Raw genomic sequence first — 12,587 nt, 5'->3', positions numbered from 1 at the left:
GTAGTGCTGCTATGCATGTGGAGTTCATTCCCATGAGTACCGATATCTGTGTCAGATTCTTGTTATTCTCGTTGTGCGACCATATCCTGTCCCTGTCATTATAACATCTTCATTTTCGCCACCTCCCCACAGTAAATACTCCAACAACTAAACTTTGAGTGGATCATCTAAATGTAATCTGTACTTGCAGTTAAGTTAAAATTCTAACATAGAACAGTGAGCTATTAACTATCATCTAAGAGCTGCATGCAAACTTTCAAACTGCAAGGTATAAATTAGAGCATTATGGTTTCCCCCAGTCTTTGATTATTCTAATGTTGCAAAAAGGGTTCATTTGGATAGAAATCAATTCTGGTTATTAATGAGAACCCCCAACCGTGGTAATACGTTCTATATTCAAAGTTTGTGTTTCTTCAGACCAATCACTATTAAACTATGCTACCTACTAGTATGGTTGTCATGTGACTCCTACACCTTGTAGTCCTTTGTCTTATATAACATTTCTTATACAGTTATTTACACACATTTAATTGATTGTCTCTGTGTAATGTGTGTATTGTAAAGTGCCCTGACACCCTACACTGGCATGAGTGGCGCTGTAAATCAAATTAAATGTATCCGAGCGAGAGTGTGGTTATGGAGACTTGAGGGGCACTGTTAAACGGTGGTAGTGAGGGAATCCATGGTAGAGGGAGTCATTTGGGGGCACCAACAAACATTGCTGCGCAGGGCTCCACCAGCTGCGGCCCGTGCAGGTAAGAGCAGTAGGGCCGGGTTGGGGAGTTTTCAACATATGACCACGAGGGAAAATGACGTAAATAATTCATTTTCCTTCGTCGTCTGTAGAAACCTCCCCCCCACACCCCAACTGGCCCCACAGCCCCACTGCTCTTACCTGCATGGGCTGCAGCTGATCAGCACTAAAGCTGGCCCTGCCTTTGCGGCCAGTCCGACTCACCCACCGGTACCTCCATTGGCCTTGTTTCAGCAGTAGTAGCTACAACTCACCAGGGATCGGCAATGCTGGATTTGCACGCACACCAAAATAAGTTCACAAACTTAAAGGTCTCTGCTTCATGCACAAACACTTTTAACATGTGCTGCCTGCTTTGGGGGCACTGGAATTATGCAGCAATAGAGGACAACATTATGCCGCAGTGTTGACTAAATTATGCAGCAAAAAAAGGCTGCTGCGTAATGAGATATATTTACTTATACTTTATTATTTTTACATTTTTACACCTGCTAACAGTCTCTGCAAAGATTTTGCCTTATTAGTACCAGTGTATCATACAAATGCAACAGTGAGAAAGGTATCAGTCAACCTTTGCTAAGGGCTGCCCACTTTCCAGAAACACAAGTCACATTTTTTGTAACCTTTGATCCATTCAAGCTACAAACAATGTATTAGTTAAAATCTTCAAAGTATGTAGCTGATGATGCATTATGTGTCAAATATTGCAAAGCCATAATTATATAGAAAACATTTGCAAACTAGGATATTTTGCAATTGATGTTTTTTTTTTTTTTTTTTTTTTTTTGTGCAAGACCTTTATTGAAAATCAAGCAGTTGACACAGCCTGAGCCTACAACCCTGGGGCCGGCTCGCTACGTTTATTCCATTAACCAACATTGTGAGTGAATGTTACATATGCCGCAGAATACTGTAGGTTATCGTATGTATGGCTAATAGCTGGTTTTAGAAACTGAGTCTCACTTTTTCTCTTTTTAATAACAAGAACAACATAACAACATACCCCAATTCAGACCGTACAGTGTAACCTTAGTGTACTACCCAGCAGTTGTGTTGACATACTTAGGTTCCCCCTCTTCCCGCCTTCATCCCACACCCGTCCCAGTAGCACTCATGCAGACATCCAACCCGTTCAGTCCATGGGTGGAAGTTCCTCCTCATCCTGTAGGGAGGTCAGATAATCCTCCAAATAAACCCACATATTTTTGGGTCGCGCCTTAGCTGGTAGCAATTCTTCATAAGTTTGTAACTTGTCACGACAGGTGGACATGTCATGTAACCATGTTTTTAACTTCGGCACTTTGCGACTGTGCCAGCATTGCGCTACTTGTCTCTTAGCCAATAAGAGTGCTATCGCACAAAACTTCCTCTTCAAGGCCCTGAACTGCGGTACTATCCCTAGTAAGCAAACTTTGGGTGTACAGTGTACCTCCTCCTCCAGCATAACAGATAAAGTGGCAGTTACCTCCCCCCAGTATCCTTCCACCTTGGCGCAGCCCCACGCCAAATGTGCAAAGCCCGCACCCTCCTGGTTACACCTTTTACATCTGTCCTCCTCCTGAACCCCAAATTTCAACAATTTCGCTGGTGTGTAATACACTTGATGGAGGAATTTAAAGTGAATTATCCTCAGATTACCATTTGGTGTAAGTATCTGTGTCAGGGCGCATGCGCTAGCCCATTCTTCATCAGACAATGGTGTGTCAAGTAGTGCATCCCACCGCCCCTTGGCCTTCAACTCTTGTCCGTCTAGTTCCGATTGCGCGGCTGTATACAGCCTAGACACCAGGTGTGACAAATCATTAGTTGTGATTAACAGTTGCAATGGTGCAAGGCATTCCGGCTCCGATGGGAACGTAGGGTAGTGCTCCCTCAGGGCTCTAGTGAGTCTGAAATATGTGAAGCGAAACATGGATGTTTGGTTATGAACATAACCCATTTTGTCTAGGCCCACGAACTCGCCATCTTGGAACACGTCACCCATCCTATCAATACCGGCTCTGGTCAGTAGAGACATTCCGACGCTTTCCCCAGTTACCGAGAGCTCCTGATGATGGTGTAGCATCAGGGCTGGTGCATATAGTGGGGTCTTGTGTGCTAGTTGCCCCAGTCTATGCCAGGCTTTGACCGTAGCATCCACCGTGTTGATATCTCTAGCATGCAACGGGGGGCGGGTGTGTGAGATTATTGCTGTGAGTGGAATAGGGTGTGCGTCGCTCTCCTCTATAGCGGTGTGAGTGAGGTATGGAACTGCGTGATACCAATACGCCGCGTATTGAGCCTGCGCGCACAGGTAGTACAGGAGGAAATCAGGTACCCCGAAGCCGCCCCGTGCAAGTGGAAGTGTCAGAGTCCGCAGATCCACACGGGCCTGTTTACCCGCCCAAATCAAGGTCCGCACCAGGGAGTTTATGTGACGAAAGATAGCCTGCGGTGGAGTGATTGGGATGTTGTTAAACAGGTATAGGAGCTTGGGGAGTATGTTCATTTTGACAATCGCTATCCTGTCTGCCAGCGAAAGGGGCAGATGTATCCAACGTTTTACACTGTCCTCCAATTTCGACAGCACCACCCCGTAGTTTGCCCTAAGCACCTCATCCGGATCTCTGTGGTACATGACCCCTAGGTATCTGATAGGGTCCTGTTGCCACCCCAGCGGAAAGTCCACCACAAATGTAGAAGTGGAGTCCGTGAGGGGTATTATAGAGGATTTGGACCAATTTATGGCCAGACCCGAATGCCCCCCGAACCTGATGTATTCCCTGAGTATAGCGTTCAAGTGTGTCTCCGGGTCCCGGACGTACAGTAACATGTCGTCCGCATATAATGATATGTGAAGCGGCCTGGCTATGAAGTGCAGTGCCGATTCCTTGTAGTTCTGTCGTATCAGACACGCCAGAGGTTCTAGTGCTAACGCAAACAATAGCGGCGAGAGTGGGCAGCCTTGCCGCGTCCCTCGCTCAATTGCAAATTGATCCGAAATATACCCATTGATTCTGACCCTGGCACGCGGTTGCGTGTAAAGCAGGGTGACCCATTGCACAAAACGTTTAGGGAACCCCATTCTATTGAGGACAGTGATCATATACCGCCATTCAATGGAGTCAAACGCCTTCGCCGCGTCTAACATGACCGCTACAGCTTTGACTGAAGGTTGCAGATAGTGTGATAGTGCAAATAGAGTCCTGGTGTTATGTGCTGTCGATCTTGAGGGCACAAAGCCGGACTGGTCCGGCAGTACCAGACTGGTCATCAATGGTGACAGCCGCTTGGCTATAAGTTTCGCAAGGATTTTCGAATCTACGTTTATTAAAGAGAGCGGTCGGTACGAGTCGCATTCCTCCGGATCTTTAGATGGTTTCAGGAGAGCGATAATCATGGCTTCGCGTAACGTGGGGGGGAGCATTCCTTTCTCAAAGGAGGTGCCATACATATCCACTAAGTGCGGCGCTAGGATGTCTGCATATTGTTTGTAAAATTCCGGGGTGAACCCATCCGGGCCAGGTGCCTTGCCATTTGGAAGTGAGCCTATGATCTCAGCAACCTCATCCGCCGTGATAGGCCTCGCTAAATACTCCCTGTGCGCATCTGACAGCCACCCTATCGCTACATCGTGCAGGTATTCATAGGTGTCATCAGCCGGGGCAGTGGGCTGGGACTTGTAGAGGGATCCAAATGAATTAACAAAGCATTTCAGTATGTCAGTAGCATGGGTTTGTGTGTCTCCCTCTCCGTTCTTCACCCTAAGGATCGCAGTTGGGCCGCGACCTGTACATATCTTCCGCGCTAAGAAAGCCCCCGGTCTACCTCCTTCCCCAAAGGCTCTAGCCACATGTGTACGGTTCAAATATTTCATTTCAGAGTCCAGAAAATCTGCGTGCTCTGTGTGTATTTCACGGAGTTTGGCCAGGTGCGAGATATCCTGAGTGGACTCATATAGGGATTCCAGGTCTCTCATCTGCTGCTCACACCTGCGCATCTGAGCTCTAATATCCTGCAGAACCCCAACTGTGGTGCTAATACAGACCCCTCTAATCGTGGCCTTGAATGCCTCCCAGAGGATGCCTGGGTCATCAGTCGATGGGGCATTAAGGTCAAAGTAATCCGTAATCGCCTTCTTGATCGTGTCTGCGTAAACTGCATCACTTAGAGCACGCGCGTTAAAGCGCCACTGGAAGGGGGGAGGTGTGTATCTTGGAATGTCCAGTTGCAGGAGGACAGGATTGTGGTCAGAAAGCGTGCGAGGGAGCACCTGTAGGTGTCGCACCCATAGTGCCAGGTCAGAGGAGCCCAGCCAGTAATCCAGCCTGGACCAGCTGTTGTGGGAAGCAGTAATGTGTGTGGCCCCAGGCGCGTCGGTGTTCCTCAACCTCCAAAGATCCTCTAGACCCAGGTCTTTCATCATGTGTCCCACCAGTGTGCGTGATTGCTTGTGCTGTTCCACTGAGTTAGCTGAACGGTCCAAACCGTCACGTAGTGTCACGTTCCAATCACCACCACATAATATGTGCGTGCTATTGTGTTTCTGCAGGTGTCCCCATACCTCCCTGAAGAAATCTGGGGCGTCTGTGTTAGGACCGTACACATTCATCAATGTCACCTTCTGCCCTCTCAATGTACCTGATACCAGTAAAAATCTGCCTGAAGGGTCCTGTGTTACTGTGTGATTCACGAAACCCACTCCCCGTTTCACCAAAATGATCACCCCTCTAGAGTAAGAAGAGTACGAGGCTCTGTAAACCCCCTCCGCCCATCTTGACCCCAGCTGTGCGTGCGAGTGCGGGGCCAGGTGAGACTCTTGTAGGAACGCTATGTCTACATTCCACCTTGTCAGGCTGGCAAATATCTGCCGTATTTTACGTGGCTGTGAGAACCCTCTAATGTTCCATGTAAGAACGTTTAAACTGTGCCTACCCTCCTCCCTGGTCCCCATCCAAACCCAATGACATAAGGCAAGATCGCACACCACAAATCAATTGCATAGGGATCGCCAGTATCCCCCCTTTAGGTGCCCCATTCAACACAGCAGTAGCTAGGACTGACTTGGAACCAACACAAAAAGACATTACACATTCTGTCGGTCTAATAGTACAATCAAATAACCCACCCCCCCTGATCCCACCCACTCCAGCAACCCCAACCTGCCGAAGCCAGTCCCATCCAGTGCACCAATCCGTAACTCCCACAACCATAAAGACAGTGCCCAGAACCAAACTCTTACTGGGTTATACCCTTGTAGAGGTCCGCCAGGGGCACAACTCTCCACCCGGTGTACAGGTGTGGGCGATGCTAAAGAAGCTGTATGAAACGCAGTTCAGGTGAATACTCGCCGCCCCCCCCCCCCCACTCCCCGAACAGCCAACAACAGTGCCACTGGCTTAGCAACTTGTCTGGAGCAGTGCGTTTCCAAGGCAGTTACATCAATTAATCAGCAAGGCACAGAATCTCTCGCCTCCCACTTGTACTGCTCGCCACATAGAGTGTATCGGGGATCGCTGACAGTCAGTGATTGAGGCGTCCCATAGTTAAAGCATATTGAACAGAGCACAGCAGAGAAGGGGGCAGCCTCTTGCCACACGTGCACCGGCCTGCAGAGAGCAAACGCCACAGGGTATTAGTGTCTCTCAGTTGTGTATGCCAATATTGCTTTATGTAGCGTGCATGAGTCGTGACGCAGTTACAAGTCAAAGTTAGCAGTGATCTGCATCATCGAGCAATAGCCTCTGAGCCCCAGCGGGACCTCTTCACCCAGACACACTGTGCATGTTGAGCCAACCCCACAACCGGTCAAACTGGAAAACAGTATCAAGCAGGCTAGTCAAGTGCGGAGATTAGAGTCCATGCTAAAACGCATGATTTGGAACAGAACGGTACACTCACCAGTGGCAGACCATGAATCAACCCCTTACTGCTAGTCCGAGTCATGTCGTTGTTCATTTTGCGAATTGTCTCTCATCTCCCGTTGCACCCTTTTGACAAATTCTTGTGCTGCTTTCGGAGACGGTAGTACTGTCGCTTTCTCTTTCCATACCACCCTGAGGCGCGCCGGATACATCATGGAATACACAATGTTCAAATCACGCAATTTGGCCTTCACTGCAGTGTATTCTTTCCGGGCCTGCTGGACCGCAACTGTGTGGTCAGGATAAAATTCCAAGGAGTTCCCCTGATGCTGGATCTTCCCTTTCTCTCTTGCTAGCCGAAGGATCGTATCCCTGTCGCGGTAGTTGAGGATACGCGCCACAATCGGTCTTGGCGTGGCGCCGGGCGGTGGTTTCGGGGCCAGTGACCTATGTGCACGCTCCACGATGAAGAGGGGCGATAGGGCCTCAGCTCCGAACAGGTCTTTGCACAGTGTTTCCACGTAGGTTTCCATGCGGCCTGTGTTGGTGGACTCCGGCAGTCCCGCGATCCGTACGTTGTTGCGCCTCGAGCGCGCTTCTAAATCCTCCTCCTTCGCCCTGATCACCTCCAGGAGCCGTTCCATATCTGCGCATTTTGAGGTGGAGGCCCGCGCCTCATCTTCAACCGCGGATATGCGTGTTTCGGCCTCATCTAGTCTCTCTCCATGCTTTTCTTGTCGTGCTGCCATGGTATCCATTCTGCAAGTCAAGTTGTCCAACTTGCCATTAATGTCCTGTAGGTTCGATTGTATCGCTAGCAGGATCTTTTCAATGTTGTTATTGGGCTCATGCCCCGCCTCATCCTCCACCGCCCCGTCAGTGGATTTCTGCGGTTTTTTCGCCTCAAAGGGCAGCTTCTGTTGGTGTTTGTCCGGCTTGCCCATGTTTGCAGGTGGGGAGACCGCCTTCCTGCACGTGGACCCCGATGCTCTCGTATGCCTGGTCGCTGACGCCGTGGTGAACCCCACCCTTGGGGCGTCTGCCGCCGAAAAGATCGTCACAGCGCTAAATGCACAGGTTGAGGGTGACCCTCTCCTGGGCGCGAGGTGATGTGACCGAATGCTGGCTGTATGCTGATCTCACCGCCGTCCAACAAACCCCCTCCGCTCAGTTGGCTTGTGGCCTCTTAATCGTGCAGAGGAGACGACCCAGTGTGGCAGCTCGCTGTGCAGATGATATCTCGGGCCTCCCTGACCCCACAGGTGGTGTGTTGTCTTGATACGGCCAGCACATTCCCTCCACACGCAGTATTTGTGAAGCAGCCGTCACAGCAGGTGTGTCGCTTCTGTAGGCCCAACGTATGCCAGGTTACAGTCTCTCTTTCCAGCCTCAGCGGACCTGCAATTCCGGGATTTGCGAGCTCCTGACCAAGAGGGGCGGCCTCGTACGCGGTCGCTAGAAAGCCCCCGTTACTTACGTCAGCTACCAATCCTGGCGCCACAATTTGAAGCACCGGCTCTCATGGGCTGATGGGGCAGGGCAGCGGTGGCCACAGGTCCCTGATGGAAGGGCGATCCCACGCAGAGCTTCAGGCAGCACCGACAAGCGCAGACTGTCCGCTGCTCACAAGTCTCGCCGCCATTAGCCAACACCACCTAACCTGTAGGAGCGTGGGTATGCCTCCCTCTCCGCTCGCGCTCAGTACTGCTCTCTACGCTGGGCGCACAGCAGCACGCTGTTCTCTCGTCCGCTTTACCGGGCCACCGCCAGGGTCGTGGTACAGCCACCGTAGCTGGGGACTAGTCGGCTATGCCCGCATTTTTGAGCTGCGGCCGCCATCTTGTCAGGCAGTGACTCCAGCGCCTGAACGTGGGTCCCTGGCGCACCACAGCGCGACAAATTATGATGCAGGGGCAGCGGAGAGGCCAGTCCTCAATTCCCTACCTCCGCTATGCTTCTGCGATCTTGGACGGCAGATCGGTGACTGTTTGCTGCCAAGCTGCTGTGCTTATGTCCCAATGCGGCGGCCATCTTGTCAGGCGGCCGGACATCTCGCACTGATCATCCGCAAATTGTGGGGCAATCTCTATCCGCCGGGGGCCGTTCCTCACCGCATCACGAGCTCCAGCACTTCCCACATCCGTTTAGGTGTCCGGGGGCCCGGTGGCTGGGGCGAGACCGGCGAGATCCACCAGAGTTGCCGATCGCCCGGCGGAGCTGCTTCTCAGGCAGCCATGTCGCCGTGCGCCCCCTAGCGCCTCCCTTGCAATTGATGTTTGAACTGCTCGTGTGGAAAAAGGTAGAAGTGCGGATGACAGAAACTGAGACAAATAGCTTGTGCTTCCACTTTTAAGTGTATTTGGGACATTCTGTGATTGGAAACGTATCCCACTTTGTGAATGTATTTTAATGTCAATAACTCATATTAAACCTTAAACATGTATGCATTGGTTGAATTAAATAACATAATAAGCTGTAACTGGGTAGTGGAATGCCAAACAAATACTATAAATTAGAATGATTTGCTCTTTCTGGCCACACCTTTGACTCCGCCCACTGACCCAATCCTTAGGTTATTCCCGCCCCTGATCCTCCACCCACAGTTCCCCTACTTTTTTTCCCCCCACTTCGACCGCTGCCCAAGGCAGATAATTATTCTTTCTGTTTTGCGATATCTTGATGATCGGTGTGAGGAAGATAACATTTCTGTTTCAAAGAATGTATGTTGCCAACTGTTGAGGCCTTGGTGCAATAGCTCAATTCTTTAGTGATTTTGTATTTAAATGCAGACAAACTGTGTTATTTATTGTGCAGTTTCCATGTTTGAATTTTCTATTCGAACGAGGTTCATATGGTTTGTATAAACGATATATATGATCTAGTTGTTAAATGACATGATATGTTCTCTTGTATGAGTTTCTCTCATTCTTTCTCCTTTGTACCTGCTTCAGTTCTCTAAGCTAGACCGCCAATATTATTTTTTCACTGTCAGTCATTTCCCTATTGTTTTACATTTCTTCACAGACACAGTAACAGCATTCATGAGTACCCTGATTAATGATCATTTTTGTCCTTTAAACCGAGAGTGATGTGGCAATGCTGCATGAGTGAAAAGGGGACTATGGTTCCCATAAATACAAGGTCAGCGTTGAAACAAGATCAAATCACAGTAGAAAACAGGGCTGCAACACGCAATTCTCTATTTACGTGCAACAAATGCTAATTCTGGAGACCGTGTAGTATTATTAATATTGCTCCAGTACATAACAATCAAATTTATCATGAAACTATACATTAGTCTTTTGAGTGTCTAGTCCACTCTACATTCCTGTTGCGTTGTTTATTTCTTAACCTTGTCGCCACTCCTGTGAATGTCTACTTTAGCTACTGGCATGCATCGCAGAGATAAATCAAAACATTAGTGCCCGACGACAGTTCTTTTCATTTTCACTTACTTGCAGAATTCCTAATGTTGTGTCCTCCCTTGGAGTCCTGGGCGTTAATGCGACACAACTCTTGCTTTTCTTTTGCTCTTAACGAGATCACAGTTGTGGTGATAAGGGGACCTGGATTGCAAATCTTACAATTAGAATTTCAGTTATAGGTTCTATGTAATGATATCAAATATTAAGAGAGTTATAACTCTTTGAAATGACAAAAACATTGACAGCGAACCTTTGAGAAATACTGGAATCAATGAAAATAAAAGTATATACATAGAACAATAGAAACAACAAATGGAAAAGGATATTAACAACAGAATTCAAGTGGTAGGCAACTATATATCTATAGTTACAGAAACAAAGAAGGAAACAAAAAATCTAATCTGAGAAACCAACAGAGGAGTCAGTGAATATAACTTATTCAGCTAAAATCCATCTAAACATTTATCACAAAAAAACAGACTAGAAATAGGTGTTCTAGAAACAAGGTGGCTCGATTATGTAACTTGGTGCCTAAATTAATAATGAGTTTCTTTTTCCAAAAAACGAAACACAGATAAAACTGTATCAATAATCAAATTTAACACACTAAATCTAACAAAATACATAGAGAACTTTATGAAAAGGTACAAAGTTAAATGTAAAAGGCACAGCACCTAATCACAGAGTATATTCTTTCTTGAAGTACCAATTTAATTAGCATGAAATTCGCAAAAAAAATCCATAAATATTCAAAGAGATCTTGGCGATGTGAGGGCACTGCATGTGGCAAGGGCACTCTTCACGCACTGTATAACAAGAACTCCCTTGGGCACAGGAGTGAAACCCATTCAGAAATTCCACTTGGAGTATGCAACCAAAATGTTTGTTGGATCACACCATGGGAAAAAAGGCACTTGTGCCCTGTAGACAGCAGTAGTGGGTCCATCCATTACTAGGCCGAAGGGCAGGAGTAAAACCACTAGGCTCCTGCACAGTAATTAATCTGACACGTGTTTTATTTCTGTCTCTCTTGAACCAGTAGACGCTGGGTTGACATGAATAACATGTAGGCATACAGCAAACTTCCTTTGAGATCAAAATACTGAAGATCACAGGGGGTCCTAAAGTAGCACACCTGTCCTTCTTGTACGGTGAGCAATATTATCCCAGGACTGACCGCAGTACTCAAGTAACCTGGGTTACAAATGAATCAATGCGAAACTGGTTCCTCAAGATTCATTCATAAAAATGCTTAAATCTGGTTTAATACACTCAAACACATTCTTATGATGACAAAGCATTGGCAAGCAATCAGAAAGACAATTCATAAGAACAACCCATTCATATTCAAAAGATGTATATAAGGAATGTTGAGAGCTTCTTTGGAGACAATTGAGCAGCAGTGTGCTATAAATGCGGGATATGCTTGCTGCTTTTAATATTACAATGCCCTCATTCTCAGTCTCTGCATCTGTCTTTCTCCTGCCTCTCAACAATATGAGTATTGAAGAGAGAGGCAGAGGCTGTGGACCAGGCCACACAGCTGACTTTCACCCTCCCTCTTCCCTTAACTCACAATGCCACTGGATCTGGATTCTCAAAAGGAGGAATCCTGGTCAGCTTGTAGGTCTCGCTGGCTCCACTGAACAAGACAAGCATTTGCAATGCAATAGGTCTCGCATTAGGAAAGTTTGAGCTATTGGTATTGTAAATGGCAAAGTTTTTATTTATGTGTTGTTTTTGAAAATAGCGAAATTAATAGCTTTGTCATTTACAATGCCAATAGTTATAACTTTCGCAAATGTGATACCTATAGCATTTGTAATGCAATATGTTTTGTATTTACATGACTTAGATGTATTGCTATTACAAATAATAATGGCGTTTAATTTTTTTAAATAACTAATACTTAAATAAAAGTTATTGTAATTTATAATGGCAATAGCTTAAACTTTTCTAAAGAACTTTTGTGAAATTATGTTCAGTGTATTTTATTGTGACGGAAATTCAAGAACAGAAGTGAAATATTAACATCTTTTTGTGACATTTGCAATAAAGCTTGAAACATTGATAGCGTATATTTGAACCAGTTGTTGTTGAATGGTTGCACAGATTGATTCTGTGGTGGCACTGAGTGATGCAAAGGTCTTGCCTTTGCAAAAGTTAGAGCTATTGGCATTGTAAATGACAAATTTTGTATTTATGTGTTGGTTTTGAAAACAGATAAATAAATGGCATTGTCGTTTACAATGCCAATAGCTTAATCTCTCGCAAATGCGAGACCTATTGCATTTGCACCCACACTGACAGAGAGCCACACACACACAGAGCCACACACACAGAATCACACACACACACACAGAGCTACATACACACAGCCACACACACAGCCACACACACAGTCACAAACACACAGATGTGGTGGTGGATGTGGTGGTGGTGGATGTGGTGGTGGTGGATGTGGTGGTGGTGGATGTGGTGGTGGTGAATGTGGTTGTGGTGGATGTGGTGGTGGATGAGGTAGTGGATGAGGTAGTGGATGAGGTAGTGGTGGATGTGGTGGTG

The 12,587-nt window shown here is 47.1% G+C and overlaps 1 protein-coding gene across 2 annotated transcripts in view; it reads right to left on the bottom strand.

The window, feature by feature from the left end:
• Positions 1-12,587, bottom strand: part of LOC144768747 (uncharacterized) — a 221,637-nt gene that overhangs the window by 160,296 nt on the left and 48,754 nt on the right. For both annotated transcript variants that reach the window (XM_078652635.1, XM_078652636.1), the window contains exon 3: positions 10,053-10,163. In XM_078652635.1, coding sequence (XP_078508761.1) covers positions 10,053-10,163 — 111 coding nt within the window. The remainder of the gene's footprint in view (positions 1-10,052; positions 10,164-12,587) is intronic.

The sequence above is a fragment of the Lissotriton helveticus genome, chromosome 7 (genome assembly GCF_964261635.1).
Source record: "Lissotriton helveticus chromosome 7, aLisHel1.1, whole genome shotgun sequence".
NCBI classification, from domain to species: domain Eukaryota; kingdom Metazoa; phylum Chordata; class Amphibia; order Caudata; family Salamandridae; genus Lissotriton; species Lissotriton helveticus.
This window is presented reverse-complemented; position numbering and strand designations above follow the sequence as displayed.